The 23,906-nt window shown below is 54.5% G+C and overlaps 1 protein-coding gene across 2 annotated transcripts in view; it reads left to right on the top strand.

Moving 5' to 3' along the window:
- Positions 1 to 23,906, top strand: part of Grik3 (glutamate ionotropic receptor kainate type subunit 3) — a 207,859-nt gene that overhangs the window by 163,053 nt on the left and 20,900 nt on the right. For both annotated transcript variants that reach the window (XM_027937396.2, XM_071617686.1), the window contains exons 9-10: positions 2,043 to 2,156; positions 10,750 to 10,953. In XM_027937396.2, coding sequence (XP_027793197.1) covers positions 2,043 to 2,156; positions 10,750 to 10,953 — 318 coding nt within the window. The remainder of the gene's footprint in view (positions 1 to 2,042; positions 2,157 to 10,749; positions 10,954 to 23,906) is intronic.

Raw genomic sequence — 23,906 nt, 5'->3', positions numbered from 1 at the left:
CCCACGGTCTAGTTGCACCCACACCTTCCCACATCCCTGGGCATGTTCCCTCCTGTAGCCCCAGGTGCAGGCTGTGGCCTCTGCCCCTCATGCATAGACCCACTCCGCTCGGCTTGCAGCTCCTGTGGCCAGGAGTCCTCTGTGAACTCCTGAGCTTTCTGACACATGGGGGCCACTGTGCTGGGGAGGGGTTGGACAGGGAGAGCTCACCCTTCCTTTACAACCGTTTCATGTCACACATTGTGCCAGCCCCTAAGGACGGGGCTGTGGCCTGCACTCCTGAGATGACCAAGGCCAGATGGTCCAACCCCATGCAAACTCTGAGTTCCCATGGAGTGGGTTCCATTTCAACCCTGGTGGAGAGCAGCCTTCCTGACAGCGCTTCGGGGGTGCAGAATTCGCTCAGGTTGCTGTTGTAGTTTTGCTTTCTCAGCTACCGTGTCTCTGAAAATAGAGATGACAGTCGATGGCACACACGCTACCATTTCCTTCTCCTGTGCCCATGGCAGGCATCAATAATTGATCACTGGCACACTCTTTCTATCTGTGCCCACCTGGAGTCTCCCTATCCCAGCAATCTGGCACACCCTGGCCAATGCTCAATACCATTATCCCTGGACATAGATTGGCATGTGGGGCACCCACCAGAGGCTCCTGGTCACAGCCACCTAGACTGTGAGCAGAGAGCCTCCTCGCTCTTTAACTGTCTTTCAGCTCCAAAGCACCTGCTGTCTAGCAAGCCCCAAAGCCAGAACTCAGTAGAGCTTTCTACAGGAGGGACCCTGCTGTTCATGCAACCTCTGGACAGATGTTTGTTAAGTACCTCCGACACCCCAGTGCTGACCTCCACTCTGAGCTTGGTCCATGTGAGAAAAGAGCCTCTTGGCTGCTGCCTACCTGTCCCCTCTCCATGTGGCCCTGGTGGTCCGCAGAGGCAGAGATCCTGCCCGGAGAGGATGCTGAGCCCCAAACGCAGCCGCACGGCCTCTCATATCCTCACTTCTGTTTGCTAAGCCAGGTCATAGCTGATCCAGGCAGCTTCAGCCAGTGGCTTTGGGAGGATTAAAGCAGAATTACCCAGGCATAATTACATATCTCTCTGCTATCTGCTTTGCACAGCTCTCTGAATGGGGTGTTTGCATTCAGCCTCTCTGTTTAATTGATTAAGTTTCCTGAGTACCCCCCCCTCCCCAACTGGGCCAAGGACACAGTGGGCGTGCCAGAACCTTCCTTGACAGAGAGGGGCCAAAATGGGGCACAGCTGGGCAGAGCTGAGTCAGAAAGGATCTCCAAGAGGCCCAGAGCTTTAGGCCCATTTATAAACTTGACCTTCCTTTCCTCCCTCCAGCCTCAAACCCCGTATCCAAAGGGTGCTGGGGACAGGGTGCAGATATTTTGCCATCTTGGCCAAGGTGTCTGCTGACTTTAGAAGTAACTCACAAAATAAACTGTCCTCAAACCCAGGTGCATCCCAGACCACCCCCTGCTGTGAAGTTCACCCCTCCTTATGCTACCACCCCCAAAGGGCTTCCCAGGACAGCCCTCCTGCCAGACTGCAGGCCTGCACACAGGCCGCTCATTGCTCCCTCAGTCCACAATCGTGTGGGGCATGTGGCCCTTGTTCCAGGCCATCTTGGGCTTTGGAAGGTGTCTGGTCACTGAAGGTGACACTGGGACTCAGACCCAGTGAGTGAGCAGCAGGATGCTCAGGGTCTTCCAAGAGGCATCCCGGGGCAGGACCTGACCCCAGGGCAGGACCTCCAAGTCGCTCAGCCCCTGCTTGGCATCTGCTCAGCCCAACTGCTTTTCCAGGTTCCCTGGAGCTGCCTCTGATTTCCCGTGTCCCTCTGAAAGGGGAGGTGGTATATATATCCAGGCACGTGGATGCCTTGGGGGTCTTTGTCCTGGAAGGACAGGGAGGGCAACAGAGTTGTCATCGGTACAGTTGACTCCCAGCATGCAGGCAACGACAGTGGGATGACGGTGCTCCTGGCGGCTAGGGAGCACATGGAAAGCACCCTCTCCTCTGTCTGTCCATCCAGGTGGGGGTGTGGAGCCCCGCTGACGGGCTCAATATCACGGAGGTTGCCAAAGGCCGAGGCCCTAATGTCACCGACTCTCTGACAAACAGGTCACTCATCGTCACCACCGTGCTGGTAAGAGCCTGCAGCCCCTGTGGGAAGGGCTGTCTGCGCTGGGGGTGGGCTCACCATCTAGGCTGGAGAGACCCCTGTCGTGCTCACCTCTAAAAGGCCGGGTGGTGGCGGGGGGCTTCAGGAAGGTGGAAACCCTAGGGAGCAGCTGGGACATGGGTGCCACTCACATGGCAGAGGGAGACCCATGCTTGTGCACCCCACCCCCATCCACTACCTGAGCCCCTGCTGTCTGAGTAGGAACCAAGATGGAGGTAGAAGGGGGTGAGCTGCCTACTGCACCAGGTCACAGGCTGCTTCTCCCGCTCCGTCCTTCAGCTGTGAGGGTTGCTGTGGCTCTGCCTCCCCAGGCTGGAAGCCCATTACATGCCACCTTCTGCAGTGTCCCCTCCTTGAGAGCTGGCAGCTAGGACCACTGGCATCCCATCCTTTCTCCATGCTTTCCTCTCTCCTCCATCCTCCTCCTCCCTCAGATGGGGACTGAATAGAGTCCCCTCTGACCCATTTCAACCAGGAAGTGGCTCTTGGGATCTCCCGTGCTCTCTGCACCTTGCAGCTTGGATCAGAGCCAGAGGACAGACTCAGGCCTCGGTTCCTTCCACCGAGCATCAAAGCCACTCCACAGGGCCAGCCCCTCCTGCGAGGGAGGCCTCAGGACTGTGCAGAGGCACAGGACAGACCCTCTCAGAGTCACAGCACTGCTCATGGGGACCCTCGCCGGGCTAGCTTGAGGGGAGACAGCTCAGTCACAGCCCAGCAGAATCTGACCCAAGATTTGAGGGTAATTCTGGCCCTAGTCAGCCTCTCCCTTATAACAGCAAACAGACCTGTGAGGACCACATGCCTGGGCTGTTCCTCTACCCAGGGGGAGCTCACAGAGCCTGTTCGGGGCTCAGTAAGGCTGCTGCGGGGAGTAGCCTGCATGCAGCATTGTCCAGACGGGTGGCTCCCCGCTGCTTTCCCAGCAGATGCCTCTGGTCAGGCCCTCCTGGATGGTCCTATGTCCTCCCCCAAACTGTGACTCATGGCACAGGCGCCCAGAGGCTGGGTGGTGGGACAGGTAGGGATGCAATGGGGAAGCACACCATTCCTCCAGGAATCCCAGGGAATAGCAGACCTCAGGGCACCGCCCCTGTGTAGCGGGAGCTTGAGTCTGTGGGCCTTATCCCCAGATCCCAGGGTTATTATCACCGAGAGATCCCCAATAAGGGGGACATAGGTCTAATGGGGATTCTTGGCAGGTTGCTGATGGAGCCAGAGGAAGAGGGCTGGGGAGAGAATAGCCCCCTCTTTGGGGCAAGACCCTCTCTGGAATCTTCCCAGTTAAAAATATATATATATATATATATATATGATCTCTCCATCCTGCCAGGCTTTATGATCCACTTCTTGTTAACTAGGCTCACATAAAAAATTCAAGCTGCTAAACCCAATAAGTCAAAAGATCTCAACAAGAACAGGAGAAAAAACCATAATGTGAAAATGTAAAAGATAAAAATAAACAAATAAAAAAAAGCAAAGGAATTAGAGGGTTGCTGATGGGCAATTAGAGGAATATGGATGTGTTTAAAAATAGGACGGAGAAAAGGGAGAGTTAAGGGAGGAGCCAAATAGAATGGTTAAGAGGGAAATAATGAAGAGAAAATGAAGGTAAGGAATGAGAGAGGAAGGAGCGATATTAAAAAAGACGAAAAATTAAATAATTTACGGCCCCGACTAGACAAGGTAAAAAATGTTAAACCAAAATGTCAAAAAGCAAAAGGATAAAAGTGTGACAAAGCTCAAATATAAAAGGGTAAAAATAAAATAATAAAAAGGTGGTAAAAGATTAAAAGCAGAGCTGCATAAAATGTGAGATATAAATAAAACACTTTTTGCAAGGCAAGATTAAAAAAAGATAAAACTAGTATGATTTAAGAGATTCGGAGGAGAGATGATTAAATGAGCTAAGGCGGTAGAACCCGCAAAACAATACTTGGAAAGGAAGAGGTAAGTGAGGGCGAATAGCCTGAAAAGATGCAAAAGACAGCCACCTTGAAAGACCACAGGGTTAAATTTTATTAAAATGGCAGCAGCCCAATTCCAAGGGCATAAAACCCTTCTGCAGAGGCATCAGGGATTTCTTAGGTCCTTGTGCAGAAGCACGGGGTTTTTCCTACTGGAGCAGAGGCAGAATCCAGCAGACACCCCGTGCTCCTGACCTGCCAGTATTCTCCGCTTCTTCATGAACACCGGCAGCTTCTTGCCAATGTCCCCAACCTGTCATGTTCATTCCATTAAGGGGCATCCCACCCTAACTTCCGACTGGCCCTTAGGCCCAGGCAAGAGGGAGAGAAAGACCATCTTGGGACGGTTGCAGGGGCAGGCCGTGTGATGGCTAAGAGCACGGCCTTTGGGGATGAGTCCTGGCTTCCCTGTTGACTTAGGTGTGACCCTGAGACATTGCTTAACCGCTCTGTGCCTGGCTCCCATCTGAAAGGTGAGATATAATAATTGCACCTACTCCGTGGAGTCAAGAGGATGAATGGTTAATAAATATAAACCACGTGGGGCAAGCACTAAATGAGAGCTGTTATTGTTATTCATTGCTATTGATTATATATCCAGAGCCCCGTGAGCTTGGGTTGAGCATATCACTTGGACGAAGAGTTGTAGTGAAAACCTCTGCTTCCGTCCACAGGCAGAGCCCTGGATGTCACCAAAGACTGACCGCAGTCCCAGTGGTGATTCCTGGCATGGGGCACATTGCATTATAAACTTTGAACTTGTGTCTGAATGTCTTACTGGTCCAGTGGGCCTCTCCAGACCCCATCACTCCCTCATGGGCACATGCATACGTGAGGCTGCTTCTTTTCTTTTATTTTTTAGTGGGGAGGTACCGGGGATTGAACTCAGGGGTACTCGACGACTGAGCCACATCCCCAGCTCTCCTTTGTGTTTTATTTAGGAATAGGGTCTCACTGAGTAGCTTAGTGCCTCACTTTTGCTGAGGCTGGCTTTGAACTCACGATCCTCCTGCCTTAGACTCCTGAGCCACTGGGATTACAGGCGTGCACCACTATGCCCGCCGGGCTGTGAGGCTGCTTCTTATCACTTTGTTTCCCCACTGGCCTCTGAAGGCCTTAGGGTTGGTGACCCCCCTCAGGAACCCAAGCTGTATCTTCTGCTCAGATGTGACACTGCAGATCACATCAGCTGTCTCCTAGTCCCTTTCCCTGGTCACTGTCTGAGCGCCTGGCTCTGACATCGTAACAGTTCATCTCTCTGGCCCTATTGCCTTGACCTCTGACATGCCTTGAAGCAGCTGTCCCACACCCATGGATGGCCACACTGACCATCTTCACTCCATCATGCAGTATCAGCCACATGGCCTAGGGATGAGCCAGGGCTCACCTCTCCCCGTCCCCTGGGGTCAGCTCTGCTTCTCCCTGTGGGGCAGTGAGAAAAGCCTAGTATTTCCTGGAGGCAGGAAATGGAGGGAGAATGTGCTCCAGCCTTTGCACAGGTCTCCAAGAAATTCTGTGTCCAGCTGAAAGTATCCTAGTGGGAGAGAGATGCACGCTCCTGTGAAGGATTGGCCTGGGGCCACCTGGAGACCTAGAGCTGCTTCAGATGCTCCAGGGAAGGTGCCTGAAAGGCTCCGAGCCACCGTCTGCAGTCCAGAGCCCTGGGGGACGCTCTCTGTCGTGGGCTTCTGGTGCAGCTGCACAGGTTGTAGGGAGTGGCCCAGCCTGGCCCAGGCCCAGTGGCTCTGGCTGAAAAATCCAGCCCCTGTGCTAGTCAGCTGAATGCAGGGCCAGCACCTCCCGCTGTGAGCACAGCCCCCTGCCTGGCCAGGAGTGCGTTGTCAAGGCAACAGCACTTTGAGTGACAGGCAGGTACTGAATCACAGGGCAAGAACATCAAACCACTTTGCCTCTGGGGAACAAGGCCTGGAGCTGAGACCCCCGGGGGTTTCTCCCCCTTTTTCTTTTCCCTGCTTGTGGCAGACCCCAGCAGCTCTGGGTGGACCACCCCCAAACTGGCCTCCTCTTCTCCCCTGTGCTAAAACTTGGGCTTAGGTGCTGAGGGTGCCTCGCCCTGGACAGGCAGACGGACAGAAGCTGACTGCATGCACTCTGACTCTCTGAGCTCTTGCAGCCTTGCCCATTCCTGCCTGCAGCACCCCACTCCGCCCCCCCCCCCTCACCCTGACTCCCGCCCGCCCCGGCCTCTGTTCTAGTTCCGCTCTTCCATGAGGTCATGAAAAATTCATCTGCCCAAACCTCAGCTCACACACAGAGAAAGCACACCCGGCCCACTCCTGGGGGCCCTGCTTTTGAAGGTTCAGGGTTCTTTTAGCTGCTGATGTGAGGGGAAGTGTCAGGGTGTGGGTGTGGAACTGGCCACCCTTGGGGTCCGGATGCTCACTGGCAGTATTTGTGCTGAGTGTACATCGTGACCCACATAGACCCAACTGCCAGGCCGGCCGAACCCTCAGCACCCAGCCTCAGGAGAGGAGACCCAGCCAGGGCCAGAATGTGGACTGGGAGAAGCACCCCAGTCCAGCAGCCAGTTCCTCCTGCCTCTCTTGTTCTAACCAGCAGAAGCCCTGGGTCCAGGGGCTTTGACCAGCGTGTCCCAGCAGGGCTAGGCAGACAGGCCACCTGGGCACATGGTGTTGCCAGGGGCTCTGGGTACCTACGGGTGTCAACATGTGGATGTGGGTTGACATCAGAAGGAAGGGTGAAGGCCAGACACAGTGGCACATGCCTGTAATCCCAGCACTGGGGTGGGAGGGGAGGGGGCGATGAGACAGGAGGATCAAGTTCAAAGTCAGCCTCAGCAACTTAGCAAGGCACTAAGCAACTCAGTGAGACCTTGTCTCTAAATAAAATACAAAATAGGGCTGGGGAAGTGGCTTAGTGGTCAAGTGCCCCTGAGTTCAATCCCCAGTACGAAGGAAGGAAGGAAGGAAGGAAGGACAGGGAGGGAGGGAGGAAGGAAGGACAGGGAGGGAGGGAGGAAGGAAGGAAGGAAGGAAGGAAGGAAGGAAGGAAGGAAGGAAGGAAGGAAGGACAGGGAGGGAGGGAGGAAGGAAGGAAGGAAGGAGCAGGTTGTGGGAGCAGAGTGATTAGGTAGCTAACCCCTGAGCCCCTCCCCACTTAGGGCTAGTCCCCCAGCCCCCTTTTCTGACTCCAGGGTCCTATCACGGGGAGAAGCTTAGTGCTAGGCCCTGCTTTCACATTGGTCAAAGTGATTGTTGAGAAACCCAAGCAGCAGCCCCAGTGACAGAAAGTCGGAAAAGGTTATTTTTCTGGACCCCTGTTTTCTGTGACTTGTTGAAGAGAAATATTACCCCTGGTCCTACGGCTGTTCTCCCAGAGCAATAGGAGAGCGTGAAGTTATGAAATTGAGGGCACCTTCACTGAGCAATCGATTAGCAGCCGAGAGAGCTTGTGAATTGGCTGTCTGGACATTTCCAGTAATAAATTGTGAAATAGTCCATGAATAAGTAGTTGGCGGAGTTCAGAATTACCCCCTAGGAAATGTTGCAGGTCTGGAGACACATTACTAAGGCGAGCACCATTTTAATGCTCTGGGCTTTGGCTGTTAAATATGTATGCCATCCGCAAAGCACTTCCCGAAATTAATGGCATTTTACAGCTGCTCCGAAGGCAGCGTATTTATATGGAGATGTATAGATTCTGGGGCTTCGGTGGCTTCACAAATGAAGTGCTAATTTTAGAGGATAAGGCCAGAGAGGGGGGCAGAGGGGTCAGGAGGTGTGCTTTCTCAGGGACCTTTCCCAAGTGGTTTTCCCCCTGCCGGCGAGGTGATTTTTACCCTGTGGTGGCATTGGGGGCGGTCTCTAGGTTGGAAAGGTCACTGCAGTAACAGGTCAGCCAGCACACGGGAAGAAGGTGATGACGACAGTGACAGTGTTGATGGAGACAATATGGACAGCTAACACTTGCCAGGTGCTAAGTGCTTCTCCGAGGTGGATGTGTTATATCCTTACAACAACCCTGCAGGTTAGGGTGGGGTCTGTTATTACCCCCATCTTCCAGAAGGAATTAAGAATCTAGGCGTGGTTGGTGGTTCCCCTAGGCAAGATGGTACCTTCTCTCTGAGTCTTTCCTTGAACTAAATAAAATCAGGGCCACCATGGGCGGTAGTGTGGCTTGTTCACTGCACAAGAGCATCAACCAAGGATGAGTTTGGACTGAAATTCTGCTCAGGCACTGCTCACCAGGCCCTGGACCAGGGTTCAGGCAGCCTCTGCCCAAAGACTAATTGATAGGAAAGTTTCATATGGACCAGATGAATCTCCCTTTCCTCCAGGTGGCCTCAGTACCTTCCCCAAGCCCACCTGGACTCGTCCCCAACACTGCTGGGCCACCTATTCAGTTGGCGGGAGGACAGGAGAGGCACTGAGGTCTGGCACCGAGGCTGGCCAAAAGGTCCAGCTTTCCATCCATTAGACTGAGAAGATGTTTTCCCAGCATCCCTGAAGAGTCAGGGCCCCCTGGGATTCAGATGTGCCCCGCGTCCCCCATCCCAAGGGACTCCTGAAAGCCAGAGTGGATCAGTCATATGGGGGACGGGATTTCGGGAGGTGGCAGTGCTGGAGAACCTGGACCAAAAAGTTGAACCCCTCCATAGCAGGAGCTCCCTGGAGGCTGCTGGGGGTTCTGCTCCTGACCGACCTCGGCAGGAGTCTTCACTGGACCTCCCAGTGCCCAGCCCACCCCAGGGGCCCATGGGGTCAAGAGCATGGCCTCAGCAGTGGAGAGGCCAGTAGGACACCTGCATACTCAGGCGTGTGCCTTAATGTAGGTGGGAGGGGACGCAGGCCTCCCCCACAGGACCATTCCTTCAGCTGAGGCCCGAGGCGTTCTGACACAGAGGTTGCCCAGCGGGGCTTGGGGAAGGTCGGCCAGCGGGAAGGAGCAGGGAAGCTGCAGGCCCAAGCCAGTGGTCCAGAGGCAGGCACTGGAACGTCAGTTCTAGACCCGAGTCTGGGATCTAGAAAAGCCCATGAAGTCAGGGAGTTCCGACACCCCCCTCGGCCCCCCGGAACATGAAGGGAAACAGCCAGGCAGGGGTGCTGCCCGGGGAGGGTTGGAGCTGCACCCATCGAACTGTAAGTCAGCTCCTGTGTGACTTTGGGCAACTTTCTGACCTTCTCTGAACCTCATCTATCAAATAGGAATAATGTCACCTATTTTGCAAGCTAGTGAGACTTAAGACATCCTGTGATAAGAGTTTAAATTGGTGCCTGGTGCATAGTAGGAATTCATTCCATGTTGAGTTTTTTGGGAATTCAGCCAGACCCCAACTTAGGGAAATATGCGTGAGCCTGGGTAGACAGAACCAGCAGCGACATGGGCTTGCATGTTGACCTGGCCTCCGGTCACCATGCTGGAGGCCTGGACCTTGACACATCAGAACCCCCAGGTTCTGCAGATGTGGGGGCCTGTGGCAGGGGAATCTGACACAGGTCAGGTGTCCTTGGCGCTACAAACCACCTTATGAGGATCACCTGTCCCCAGGGAGCTACACCATGGGGATTGGGGCCTCTGGAATTTGCACTCAGGGGTCCCATCCCCCAAGTTCAGGTCCCCTCTCGATGCCCCCGGGGTCAGCAGGTGCAAGTCACTTGTCCTCCAGAACTTCACTTCCTGCCTCCATCAGATGGGGTCACGAGTACCCCCTATGGGTCTGCTCTGCAGTTAAACAGGCACCCGGCTTCTGCCTGGTGACTCTGGGCTCCTGTGCTCAGCACGCACGTTGAGCTCTGTCTCATTTGCTAATTTCCTGGAGCCCGCACAGCCACATACAAATGAAGCTGTCTCCGTTATCGGCCATCACTCACCTGGCAGATCCTAGCGCGGAGACTGAGGAGATGCTTAGAAAGAGAGTGGTATCAGGAGTGTGTCGATCTAATCTTCCAGCCGGAGTTGGGAAGACACTTGATGAAGGGCTTTCTACAGCCCTGTCCTCCCACTTGAGTGGACATCCGGATTCTCAGGAGCGTTATGCAAACCCGGATTGCTGGGCCACACCCAGGGTTTCTGGCACAGTAGGTCTGGGATGGAGCCCGAGAATGTGCATTTCCAACAAGTTCCCAGGTCCTGCCACTGATGCTGCCCCGGGAGCTCACTCAGAACTCTGGCCCGGAGAGAACGTGGGTTTAGAATCAGGCGGTCTCAAGCTCAAAGCCCTGTCCTACCACCTTCTAGCTCTGTGGCCACTGGGCTAGCGGGTCAGTAGGTACCCAGGAACTGCCCATAGCATTCAGCTTGCAGGGCACCAAGTTGGCTCTTGGGAAATGCGCTGTCCCTCTGCCCACTTAGCCGGCCGCTCATCTGAGCCACCCCAAATGTTTTTATTTATTTATTTATTTTAGATGTTGATGGATTGTTATTTTATTTATTTATTTATATGTGGTGCTGAGAATCGAACCCAGTGCCTCACACATGCTAGGCAAGCGCTCTACCACTGAGCCATAACCCCAGCCCTCAAATGTTTTATTTTTTAAAAAGTAGAGGTTTCCAGCCGCCTCCACCTCCCCTTCAGCCTTTGTCATCCCCTCCCCCATCTGTCCCTGTAGGAGGAGCCCTTCGTCATGTTCCGGAAGTCTGACAGGACCCTGTATGGGAATGACCGCTTCGAGGGCTACTGCATTGACCTGCTCAAGGAGCTGGCCCACATCCTGGGCTTCTCCTATGAGATCCGGTTGGTGGAGGACGGCAAGTACGGGGCGCAGGACGACAAGGGCCAGTGGAATGGCATGGTCAAGGAGCTCATCGACCATGTAAGCGGGACAGGGGTGCGGGCGGGGGTGGGGTGGTGGGCAAGGCCCCTGGGAGGTTTGATAAGGTGCTACTTGTGCATCAGGGCCAGGCATCCAGCAACTGAGGACCTGGTGGCCAGGGCTATGGAGGTGAAGGTTGTGCCCTTGGAGACTGGGGAAGTGTGCCCAGCTCTCCCAGACCTGCCCCGCCTCCTGGGCACCTCCTCCTGCCAACCACCTCCTGCAAACACCTGTGTCAGCCCCTGAGGCTGAGCATGCCCCACCAGCATCTATGATGAACTTTCTCAGGAGTCTCCCAGCTTCTCAGGGCCCTCGGCTCCTTTAAGAGGTACAAAAGGATGTCCCAGACGTGGGCCAGGGGCTGGGGGGCCAGGATGGAACAGTCCACCAACCTCAAGGACACGGAGAGATCTGTCACTGCTTCTAGGAACTTTGGGTTCACGGGGCAGACAGGTGGTCCAGAGAGCCAGCTGAGGGTCGGGAGGGAGGGTGAGCAAGCTCTACCAGAAGAGACCAGAAGCAGCTTCTCAGGCTGCTGGTAGGAGACGGGCCGGGAAGCAGGAGCCACAGCAGGCAGAGGGAAGAGAGGGCGGCTGGTCAGGGCCAGGGCTTGTGGGACATGGGAGGGAAGCAGAGGAGCCACCGGCTAGGGACACCACAGCAGGGGGGGATCAGGGGGGCTAGGGACACCACAGCAGGGGAGAGATCAGGGACCCTGGTCTCCTGATTCTTCCCTCATTAGCATGGGGACAGGGGTGAGTCACCTGACCTCTGTGAGCTGCTTTCTCCTCTGTGAAATGGGCACATTGATCCCCCCTCTTCCCGGGAGCCGTGTGGTATTGCTGTGAGGCTCCGGCTCCACATGCCTCGTGAGATGCTACCACAAACACATCCTGGCTCTTGGAAGCAGGGACCCCCAGTCCAGTGAACCCGGGGTTCAGTGCGGCTTTCCCACCCAATAGACGTGTGACCCTCACATTTCGTCACCCCCCTGGGCCTCCATGTCTGCATTTCTCCTCTAGGAGGAATTAGAATATACTGCAACCCCTAAGGCCCCAATTGTGCAGGCTTACCTGGCACAGAATAAATGCCCCCTGCCTTCCGGCTCAGAGTCCTCTACTTGATGGAAGAATCTGTCTAACTCCATAGAAATCATACCTGAAGCTAATGGATGCAGGGCCTGGGCTATAATAGACCCCTTGGATTCCTTCTCTCACTTACCCTGAATCCAGCCGCCTGTGGTCCATGCTGTCAGTAACACCCATTTCACAGATGAGGCAGTAAAGAGAAGGCCCCGGGAGAGTAAGTGGTGGATCTGGATTCAAAGTGGTAGAGTCTTTGGGGGCTCTGTGCCTTAGCAGCCCAGGGCTGCAGCCTCTCCAAAAAGCATATCCTAATCAGGAGCCAGGGCAGAGGCAGCTCCTGCAGTAGGTCTTTGCAACCCACAAGTGCCAGCCAATGGGTAGGACTCATTACCTCACCTCTCCAGGGAGGAGGCAAGCCAAACAGACTTCCTGTTAAGGGTCTGAGGGGGCTACCGTACCTTGGAGGCTGAGAACGGGGAGGGAGGCTGTAGCTTGGAGCATGAAGGCTCAAGCAGAGCCTGACTCAGCAGAGTCCTGTTCTAGGGCCTAGGGAACCGGGCTTCCGGGGAAGCCTGATAGGAAAGGCTCAATGGTAAAGAGGATGAACTCAGGCTGGGTTTGGTTCTGCCATTTAGGAGCTGTGTGTTCCTGGACAGTTGCTTGACTTCTCTGTGCCTCAGTTTCCTCATCTGTGAAAGGGGAATGATGATAATACCTGCTTCATGAGGTTGTCACGAGGACTCAGTTAACATGTGTGTATTTCCTAATCAGCGCAGCCTCAGCATCTACTATTAAAAATGGTATTTATTTATTTATTGTTGTTGGGGATTAAGCCCAGGGGCACTCTACCACTGAGCTACATCCCTACCCCTATTTATGTAGTTAGTTATTTATTTTGAGTCAGGGTCTTGCTGAGTTGCTGAGGCTGGCCTCAAACTTGTGATCCCCTTGCCTCAGCCTCCTGAGTTGCGGGATTACAGATGTGCACCCCCACACCCATCTTCCAGTTATTCCTTGGAGGCTGGGGGAAGGGGCCTCAGGAAGTCCCTTTGCCTCCCTGAGCTCCCATTTCCTGACTCCGCAGTGAGAATGATGATACCTGCCCCGAGTTCTTCCCAGCCGTGGTGAGGCCCGGAGGAGACAGCGGGTGGGGGAGCAGCTTCTAGGTGGTAGGATCCGCTGTAAGTGGAGGGGAGTGGTGTTGTCACTGTTATTAGTAATAACTGTAATTATTATGGAAATCAGTCAGCAGGCCCCAGAGGCACCTCCATCTATCTGCTCCCCTGCGCCTCCTGTGGGGCTCTGGAGTCTGGGGCCCTGGGTGGGTTCTGAGCCCGTCCTTTGCAGAGGCAAGCCAGGCAGGGGCGGAAGGGGGTGTCATAGGCAGAGCGAAGGCCACGTGCGGATGTGAGCTGGGCTGAACTGCTCTTGCCAGTCACAGCATCTCCAGTGGCCCAAGAGCTTGGAAGAGCCACTTTTAAAAGGGCTATGCAGAGAAAGCCCAGCAGAGCCTCGTCTTCCCGAGTGACCCTCAGCTGGGAAAGGGAGGGAGCCTCATCCACGGCCTCCTCTGCACAGCTGGGAGGCCCTTTAGGAGGCCCAGATCCATCAAGGCCATGAGCCCTAATGGGACATGCAGAGGACCTTGTTAAACCCGATTCCCTACAATTGATGAGCCTATTAATCCTAGCTTGGTGCCCTTTTTAATAACATCATAACCATTTATTAGTGTCGTCAGATAATTAGTCTTCTCACTAGCTCCTAGAACGCATGGTAAAGACTTGGCAATATTATTACTTCATTATTAGGGATCTGAACGTAGGTGTAAAAATGATGAATGCCCACCTTTGCAAGTGTCTGCCTCCCGAGGCCCATTTGGAGGCCCTGGGTGGAGCCTCCGACCAGCAGGACTTAAAATGTCCTTCCCTGACACTCTGCTGGCCTCTGTCCCGTGCCACACAGGCTTCCAAGGAGCCAGGGCTGTGGAGGAGGAAGGGTACCTGGAGGATGCTCCCCTCACATGCCAATGGACTTACCTTCCCTGGATGGCCTTGAACTTGAACCACGGGAGCCACAAACCCAATTAGGGTGGCGGTTACTGCATCCATCACCCATCTGTCTCTGCGATGCTGCTGCCTGCTTGCTCTGTTTACCGCCTCAGAAGCCTTCCACCCACCCCTGTGCCTCAATGACCCCCCTGTGTTTTGATGACACTGGAATCCAATGGAAATGGATTCGAATTCTGGCCTGGGGTGTTTCTGCCAACCGTGGGAAAGTTATCTAACTTCTCTGGCCTTTATTTCCACATCTGTGGAATGGGGATAATAAAGAGGCCTTTTGCCCCTTGTTCATGGGAAGATTTCATGAGATCTTGCCTCCAAATGCTTAACAGAGCCTGGTGCTGAGTAAGCCCTCAGACCTGGGAACCATCCTATTGGGCACTATTCCATTCGGGGGCAGCCCCCCATCTAACATGTGACCCTGCTTCAATATGGTGGCTGTGGGAGAAATGACCCATCAGCCGTGACCCTCCTGCTAGGCCACATGTGGCTAGGACCTCAACCTTACCTCAAGGACCCCAAACAGGCAGCTCTGGGGAACTGACTCACATTGACTGAACTCACAGGGAGCTGAGCCACACTCCAGAGTACGGGGCACTGGCCTTTCCGACACGGGGAGCCCCAGCTTGCCATCCAGAGTTTCTGTGTCCTGGCGCCAGGTACCCAGGAGCCTCTTTGGGGCCTGGGGAGGCGGAGCCCCAAGAGTAGAGATCCTGAGGCCAAGAGGAGAGCTGCTGGTGGAGAAGGGGCAAGAGACAGCTTTGAAGAGTCCCGTGCACTGAACCAGAACGTTTGGTTGAATCCCGGAAGGTACAGAGCTGGGGATGGGGGGTGCAGGGTGACGTCAACTTGGCACTTGAAAATAACTCTGCTACTGAGGCAAATGGAAGCCGTTCTGGAGGCGTGGCCGGGGCCTGGGTGGGGAGTGTGGTAGCCTAACTCAGAGCGTTAGGTTGGGGAAGTGAAGGCACAGCGAGGGGACACAGAGTTGACATTATTGAGATGGGTGATTGGTGGACAGAGAGGGGGAAGGGAGGAGTCAGGATGAGGTGTGGAATTCCAGCAGGACAGATGGAAGGCCGGGTGTCATTGCCAGATAGCAAGTCCCCCAGAGAAGACGAGGACTCAGGAGCGGTCATGAGTTCAGCTGGGGACATGTTGGGACCTGGGACCTAGTTGGCAGCTGGCCATATGAGTGGACATCCAAGGAGACAGCAGGGCAGGAGGTTGGGATTTGGGGGAACAGGCAGCTCAGGCTGCAGGGGACCTGGGAGTCGGGGATGGGGACTCTGCTCAGGAAGAGAAGAGGTGAGACCTGGGGCAGGACCAGGAATAGCATGAAAGAGGGGGGATTCCGGAGACACCTGGGCCGTGAAGGCCAAAGAGGAAAACAGTGACCTAGGACAGCACGGAGCTGCGGGGGGGGTCCCTGGGGCGAGGAAGGAGCAGCACCTACCTAACAGCCTGAGCCTGACCCCCCAGGGTGCAGGGTGAGCCCCAGCGTGGGTCATTGAGTGCCCCTGGCTGGCCCGTGGCAAACCTGGTCTTGGGGACACAGGAGCCCTGTCCACGCTGCTCTCCCAGGTACTTGGGCACTGGATTCAGAGGCGGAGGAAGAGGGAAGGAGCAGGAGGGGTCCTGGGCCTCCGGGGCACAGCAAGCCCTTGGCTCCTTTATCTCTATGCTCTTGCCCTCACTGTCATACATACTGAATGACCAGAGTTTCCCCTGGCTGTGCGATGGCCCGGCCCAAGATGGAGACAAGGAATAGCCACACGTATAGCCTTGGCCTATGGTCCTCTCCCTATGGAGAAGTAGCACTTCCCGAACGTCCCTCTGCTTCCCATAACACTGAGTGCAGGAGGGTGGCATGGGCAGGAGGGTGGCATGGGCAGAAGTGCCCACGCCCTTTGCTTGGCTCTTCCTGGAGCACCTGGTGGGCTGAACTTGGCTCTTGCCCAACACCCAGAACAGGCCAGACCCATGCAGAGCAGGAACCGGGGAGTGAGGGACAGGAGAACAAGCACGGGCTGGCCCACCTCACCCAGGGACGTGGCTGTGGGGTCAGGAGTGACTCACTACTGTGACACCTCCAGGGTGTGCAGAGGGAGGGTCTGGTATCAAGGCCATGGCCCCATAACCCACCAGGTCTTCTACCTTCCAGGCGGGAGCCAGATCTTAGTTCTGGCTGTGAGCACTGGTGTTAGGAGAGGCTCCCAGCCCCTGTTTGGGCCAGGGAAAGCTCTGCCCACGCCACCACCCTCAGGATGGACCAGGGTACTTGGAAGCAAGGCAAGCTAGAGGTGACCTGAGAGGTCGGAAGTGTGTGGACAGCGTGGGGGAAGGCAGAGGAAACAGGTGCGCTACCAAGATGCACTCTTGTCGAGGCAGCAGGCTGCCATAGCAAGGGCTGAGGAGCAGGTGTCACCAGGATCTTTCTGAGGACCTGGCCAGAGATGCAGGAAGGACTGGGAGATGCACCCCAGGAGCGTCAGCTCTAGAACTCAGCAGCAGAAAGGCCTGCAAAGACCTGCGGGGATCATGGTTGGGACAAGGTGCAAGAGAGCTTCAGGGTGCAGCAGGTATCGAAGGGAGACAGGCTGGAGGGGCAGCTGGAACCACGCGCGCCCTGGCTGGGACCATCTGTTGGTTCCTTCATTCAGCAGAACCATACTGAGCACCGTCTCCCCCTGGGATCCTAGAGAGCAGAGCCCAGGCCAAGGCCAAGGCCTGTGCCAGTACTTAGAGTGTGACGCCCAGGAGGGGACAGGGCAGAGGAAGTGCCGCAGGAAGGAGGGAAGCCCACACCAGGAGCATGGCTAATGGCTCAGTTCATGACCCCCACCCTGGAGAGCCTTAGGAGGGTCACTCATGGAGGAAAAGAAGGCAGGGGACAGGGCTACCAATGTCCCTGACTTCCACGCATCATTGGTGGACATGGGAGGCAATCAAGACCCTGTAGCAGCATCCACTGGAAACCTTGGGGCTCGGGGTGTCGGGGGGGCGTCTCAGCTCCCAGGTGGGCAGGAGTGAGGTGCCACCAGGCTGAACCTGTGTGAGGCTGGTGGGAGCCATATCTTAACTAATGCATGAGATGAGTGTGGCCCCAGCACCAACCGTCAGCAGGCCAGACCCAGGACAGTGAAGAGGGATGTGAGGGTGACAGAGGCAGACAGGATTTGTGCCCTCCAGGAACAGACAAGCAAAATGTCATTAGGATTTCAGCTGCTGCTGCGAAGAGGGGCTTGGGGAGAGAACAGAGGACAGTGGCTAAGGCCTCCTTGAGGAAGTGGCTTTTAAGCTGCAGCTTGAAGAATGGTGCCAGACCATGATTAGGGAGCCTACCTGGTGGCTGCAGAGGTTGGAGAAGTCTGCCCCAGTCAGGCCTAACCGAGGCTGCAGCTGGGCACCCGCAGGCCTGCGTCACGGTACCCAGGCCGGACCTGGGCGGACGCTGCCCAGTGGATACCCGGGGAGTGGGGAAGGGGATTCTCCCAGGAATGGCAGTGGAGGGTGTGCTGTGTCCCTAGTGCACCATGAGGCAGGGATACCTGCTGAGCCTTCCTGACACAAACACAGCCCTGCCCCCGGGGGCCCAGAAATCGGGGAACTCCCCCTGTCTCCCTGCTGGGATCCCTCAGCTCAGGAGGGCTGTGTGCCCCGCAGGTGCATGACCCCTCTGTTGACACTTGGGGTTCTCTAACACCTGTCCTGCATCTTTTCCGGTGAACGGGAATTATTTGGAGTGCCATGTTCTGAGGTAACGGACACCCACAGTGCTAATCCGTTAGGATTACCTGCTGGCTGGCAGGTCACCAGCAGCCCCTTCTCTGACAGCGCACCCTGAATGCGGTCACACCTTGCTCCTGACGGAGGGCTTGCTGGGCGACCTCTGTGAATTCCCATGCTTACATAGACCAATTCAGTCAGTCTATGAAGTCAGGCCCTGCTGGGTGCTGCGGGTACAGTAGGAGTCCTTCTCCGAGCCCGGGATCTTACCGTTTCATGGAGGAAACAGACGGGAATCTGTAACGTAAGGATGGGGTCAGCACGCAGCCAGAGCAGTGTCAAAGAGGGACACGGCTGGTACTAGAGCCCGCTGGCTCCCAGCAGGTCCTGTGGACCAGAGAGCAGCAGGGAGTCCCCATGACCCATCCCAAGAAACCCTGGAGGAAGGTCCTGAAGACTTGTGAGTGGCAGCAGGTAGCCATTTCCCGTCCCCTAAGCCAGCAGCAGTCAGAGAAATCCAGGGAAGGCATCTGTCCTTTCCGGTTCCTTCTCGAGCAGCAGAAGATGGTGGTGGCGTTGGGTGAAGGAGGACATGGGCTTGGGAAGCCGTCACTCAACACCAGTTATGGCTGGGGACCTCTGAACTCTGGCCACTCCAGACCCCAGGTCTGACAGGAAGAGCTGGTGTCAAAGACACACCACCATTGCCGCACTGTGTCCCCTCTTCCTCATAACCAGGAACCAGACCTGGCCTGCATGCATCAGTCCTAAGCCATGTGTGCAGTCAGAGGAGCCCCACCTAGCCAGCCCCCTAGCCCAGGGCCAGAGTGCTGTAATGATGGAGCTCACCCAAGATGAAACAGAGTCCTGGAGGCAGGGGGGACAGAGAGACTACAAAGTGGACAGCCAGTTGCCTGGGGCAGTGATTAGGGAGCCCTATGAAGCTGAGGATGTCACCAGGTCCTTGAGGGTGAGTGAGGGCTATCTGCCCTGGGGATACACTGGCATGTCAGAGGGAAAAGGGTAGCAAAGTTCAGATTGGTCCATCAGGTGCCAGGGCACAAGCAGCAGGGTCCAAACAGAGAGAGAGCATGGGGTCAACTGTCAGGGTCCATGTGGCTTCAGAGAATGGGGTGCTGAGCAGGGAGACAGACCAGAGCTCCGCCCACTAGGCTGGGGGGAGGGGAGAGCAGCAGCCTTGGGGGCATCCTCAGGCTCATTTTCCCAACAAAACACTATTGAACCTCCACTTTATTTCAGGCTTTGTGCTAATCCCAAGAGGCCCATCAGGAGGAAAACAAACTGACTCCTGCTCTCCTGGAGTCAGACGGCAGAGGGGCCAGAGACTTAGCAACAACTTGTACATACAAAGTTCGTTGTGCACAGGCCACCAAAGAGTAGTGCGGGGGTGGTGGGAACACATAATTGGGAGAAAACCTGCGTTAACGGGAGATGGAGCCAGGTACATGCATGCTCGACTCTGTCCTTCCTGAGAGACAGAGGCTCAGAGTGGAGGCTTCTGGGAGTCAGGAACAGGACCCTTCTCCAGTTACTACAGCTGGCATAAAAAATACCCAGGTGGGGTGGTGGCTCAGTGGTAGAGTGCTTACCTAGCACGTGTGAGGCACTGGGTTCGATCCTCAGCACCACATAAAAATAAATAAAATAAAGGTCCATCAACAACTTAAAAAAAATTTTTTTTTAAATGTCCGCAAACCTCCTAGCTTAGAATGGGAGAATTTTTTTTCCTCTCTCTCTCACAGTTCCGGAGGCCAGACATCAGGAATCAAGGTAACAACAGATTCTGTTCCCTTCAGAGACTTTGGGGGAGAGGCCGTTCCATTCTCCCATCTTCTGGAGGTTCCCACAGCCCTTGGGGTTCTTGGCTGTGTCTGCATTATCACAGCATCTGCCTCGTTGTCATTTCTGTGTGTATCCATGTGTTCTCTCTTCTTAGAAGGACTCCAGTCATTGGGTTGGGGACCCACCCTAGTTCAGTAAGTAATTGATATGGTTACAATCATATCAATTTGATTACATCGGCACAGACCTTATTCCACATAAGGGCACCTTCATAGGGACTGGCAGTTAGGATTTGGACGTGACTGAGATCAGGCACAAATTCAACTCACTGCACGTGGCTTGTATGATAGAGTGGTAAAATATTGGGCTTTGAGGTCACCGTGAATGGAGTCCAGGCACTGGCTTTGCTACTCACCCACTTTGAACCTGATTGAGCGTGATCGAGCCACCTTATCCTCATTTGGAATGCAGTAATGACGCCTCCTGCCTCTCGGGGCTACTGGGAGGCTGCAGGAGCAATGTCCACAGCATACTTAGCAATCGTCAGCAGGTAAGAAGCACCCATTGCGATAGCGGTTCTTACCATTTTACTGTAAGAGGTCACAGTCCGGGCAGCCAGATGCCCTGGGGGAACCCAACCAAGAGGCACAGCATAGAGATATGGAATCCTAGTGGACAGATGCCAACAGGACACCAGGGAGCAAGCTGGCATTCAGGTAGTAGGTCTAAAACTCCGGGGGAGGACCCCTGTCCCAAGAGAAGGCCCATCAGTGACAAGTTACCAGAACTGGGACCACAGTCCCAACCCCATTCTTAGAATCTGGTAGGAGGTGGCCCAGATTCCATCCTGGAGTGCAAGGCTAGGGTCCAGCCAGAAGCCAGGATGGTTGAATACTAAGGACCAGAATGTGGAGCCCGAGGGGCTGGGGGCGTGGCTCAGTGGTAGAGCCCTTGCCTAGCACGTGTGAGGCCCTGGGTTCAATCCTCGGCACTACATACAATAAATAAATAAAGGCATTGTGTCCATCTACAGCTGGTTAGGTAAGTCCTGCCTCTAGCTTTGGAAGCTGGGGCTGTGGCAGAGTGGATGAGGCCAGGGGCTCCGTGGGAAGCTGGAGGAACACAAAAGGGGCCTGAGCCAGGTGCATCCCAAGCAGATTCTAGATAAGTGGAAAGCTGTTTGCAAGGACGAAAGAATGTCCCAGGAAGGCCACCCTTCCCGCTCCAGAGGGTTAGGAACTGTATAGAAAGGTCCTTGACGAGGCAGGAGGCACCAACCCTGGTCTAAGACCAGTGAAGATGTGCACAAAAAGGTCAGAGGTTTGGCTCTGTAAATAGGAGAGTGAAGACCAAGGAGCTTTTCCAAGCCTCAGTTTCCCTCTACAAAAAAAAAAAAAATGGGGGTTGGAGTGGATGTTCTGGAAGGTCCTCGTCCAGCTCTGACAGCCTATGATTTTATGAATCATCCTCGAAGAGAACTCGCACAAGTGGGAAGAGTCTGCCAAGACTGGGCCTTTCATTCTGAGTAATGAACTGAAACAGCAAAGCGTTGACATCTGTTCCCATCTTTCAAGGGAAGTTGGACAAAATAATGCCTTTTTCAGGGAAATCGTTACCAACAGTGAAACAGAGTATTTCCTGCCTAACCCAAAAATGAAGTGGAGAAGCCAGCCTTCCCGAAGCCCAAGGGAGAACACGTCTAATCTCCCAGTGAAGGTCATGCCGGCCAATTATCTTGGTATGTAGGCACCGAATGCCACGCACGCTCCTGCCTCCCAGCCTGTTAGAGCGAGACAGCAGGAAAATAATGGCAGGAAGATTCCAAAGGCCCTGAGAGAGTCTGAGGAAAGGAAGAGGGCCCTGTCACGGGCTCTGTCACCAGCCTCTGGAACATTCTGGTGGGATAAGCATTGGCTGCAAAAACCTTGCTCTCATGCAACTTGCTTTCAAGCCCAGGGAAGATGCTCCACCTCGGACTTTTCCAAGAAACCACTCCAAGCCGCGCAGGCCATTCCCAGAGCCCGTTCACCATGCACACTGAGGGATGACAGGGACTCTGGAGTCAGAACAGAGCCTCCCAACAGGGTGTGCTTTGAAGGGACCCACCTGGGGGAGGCTGGGTTCTAGAATTAAAGGCCCTCCACATCCCTGTCACATCAACATTATAGAAAATTCTAGAATTCAGGACTGAAGGGGACCTTTCAGGGTGTCTCATCTTGATTCCTACATGACCCAGGAGTCCTGTCATCACCCTCAATAGGGGCTCCCTCGACCTGAAGCTTCATGAGAGCAGGGACTTGCTTGCCACTGTATCCCAGCCAGGGCCAGGCCTGTGCACTCTAGGTTTTGAGCCAATGCACATTGGTCACTCTGCACATTCCCTGAGAGCTCGCTCGTGTTCCATTGCTTTCCTTTGTCCACAGCCTGAGTTGAGAGGGCCCTAGGAGCTGGGGAGGCAGCAGCTGCCCCCTTCCTCCTTCTCTTACCTTCAAAGCCAGGCAAGTTCCAACCCACACATTCAGAAATTTGCAAAAGGAAGGATATTAGTCCTTTGTTGTAGACTTCTCTTCCCTGCCTCTCTCAGGCTCTGAAGTTTGCTGAACCCCTAGGCTCCAAGTGTCCGTGGTGGGGTACAGGCTGAGTCAGGAGGAACACTGGGATGTGAAACACCAGAGCTGTGTGTTTCCCAGCTTCCCTCGCAGCCTGGACTACACACAGATCTGTCTAGAAGTTGGGGTTCCACCATCCCAGCCCACCCCTCCTTGAAGTCTAATCTCTACTGGATTCCTAGCTCCAATTCTAAATGGAGTCAGAGCTCATGTTAACAGCTACCCTTTACTAACTATTGATTAATGCCCATCTTCCCTACTAGACTGTAAGCTCCATGAGGGCAGAAACCATGTTGGCTTAGGTCTGCTCTGTATCCTTAGTGCCTGGTGGATCTCATAGAACAATGGATGGATGGATGGACAGATGACAGACTGGTGGGTAGATGGAAGGATGTGGGTGGGTGGGTGGATGGATTAATGGTTAGTGTAGGGTCAGGCCAGCAAAGGACTGCCTAGAGACATTACCTTAGAAGAGGGTTTCAAAGACTGGTCTCCCTTGGCAATGGGTCTTTAGATCTGGCCTTCAGGACCCGTCCTTTCTTCAGCCCTGTCCCACCAGATAACTTTGTTCCCACTTTGAGGTATATATACCCGCAGAAGGCCTAGGGGAGACTATCAACAGATGATCCCAGGACTGAGGGGGGTTGGGGAATGGAGGAAGAAAGCGCTGGATCAGCCATAGCCTCTGCTGCACTCTAGAACTCACAGGCGGATCAGCAGGTAAGACACGGGGCCCCTGGCTGCACACACTGCCCTGTGTGCCAAGTGGCTTCGGGTCTCACCATGGTACTTCATGGGAGTTTAGAATTGGAGGCTGCCAAGAAGGGTTTCTGGAAGAGGCACCATGCACCAGGGAAAAGAGGGGGGGTAAGAATTAGAGCGCAGAGAGGGGCATCCTAAAGAGGGCAGCAAGGTGGGCCAAGCCCCTAAGGAGAACAACAGGAGGTGACTTAATGGGGCCTGGCTTAGGAGGCCACAGTGGGGTGAGGCTAGAATATGGGATGGGGAGGAGGGAGTTCAGATTTGTAATCAGGAAAATCTCAAAGAATAGAACTTTATTTTTTCCTCCCTCTAAAATTTTGGGATAAAACTTATTAACATATGAGCATCCCTAGATACCCCCATCCCCACCGTCTCCCTCCACACCACCTATTGGGAACCAGGCCCTGACTTACCTCTTTAGTTTCTTGCTCACTTTACCCTCCAAGAAGGGTATTGTCTTTGCCCAACTGACTTTGGGGAGGGTTTTAGGATCTCTAGACCATCAGGCATGGGGCAAAGCAGCCCCAAGGTGGGTGGGAAGGGGAAGCAGATTTAAATAAGAGTCGTTGTGTCCTCTTTGAGATATTTGAAATACGTGGAGAGAACATGAGCTATTTTTAAATGTTTGTAGGTTACTGAACTGTATTTGTTTGACAAAGCTTCTTGAGAAGGCACCACACTGTCACACTTTAACAGGATTCCATTCTCTGCATCTTTACGTCACTTTCCTCTTCTCAAGGCCATGAACTCTTGAAGGACAAAGGTTAAGTTGAACTCATCCTTATCCCTTTTGCAGCCTGGGCCCAGCCCAGGTCAGAAGGAAGGCTCGTAGATGCTGAACCCGGAGAGTGGAGAAATGACCTTGGGCTCAGACAACCTCACTCCCTCTTCGGTCCTCCTCAAGA

The sequence above is a fragment of the Marmota flaviventris genome, chromosome 10, assembly GCF_047511675.1.
Source record: "Marmota flaviventris isolate mMarFla1 chromosome 10, mMarFla1.hap1, whole genome shotgun sequence".
NCBI lineage: Eukaryota > Metazoa > Chordata > Mammalia > Rodentia > Sciuridae > Marmota > Marmota flaviventris.
This window is presented reverse-complemented; position numbering and strand designations above follow the sequence as displayed.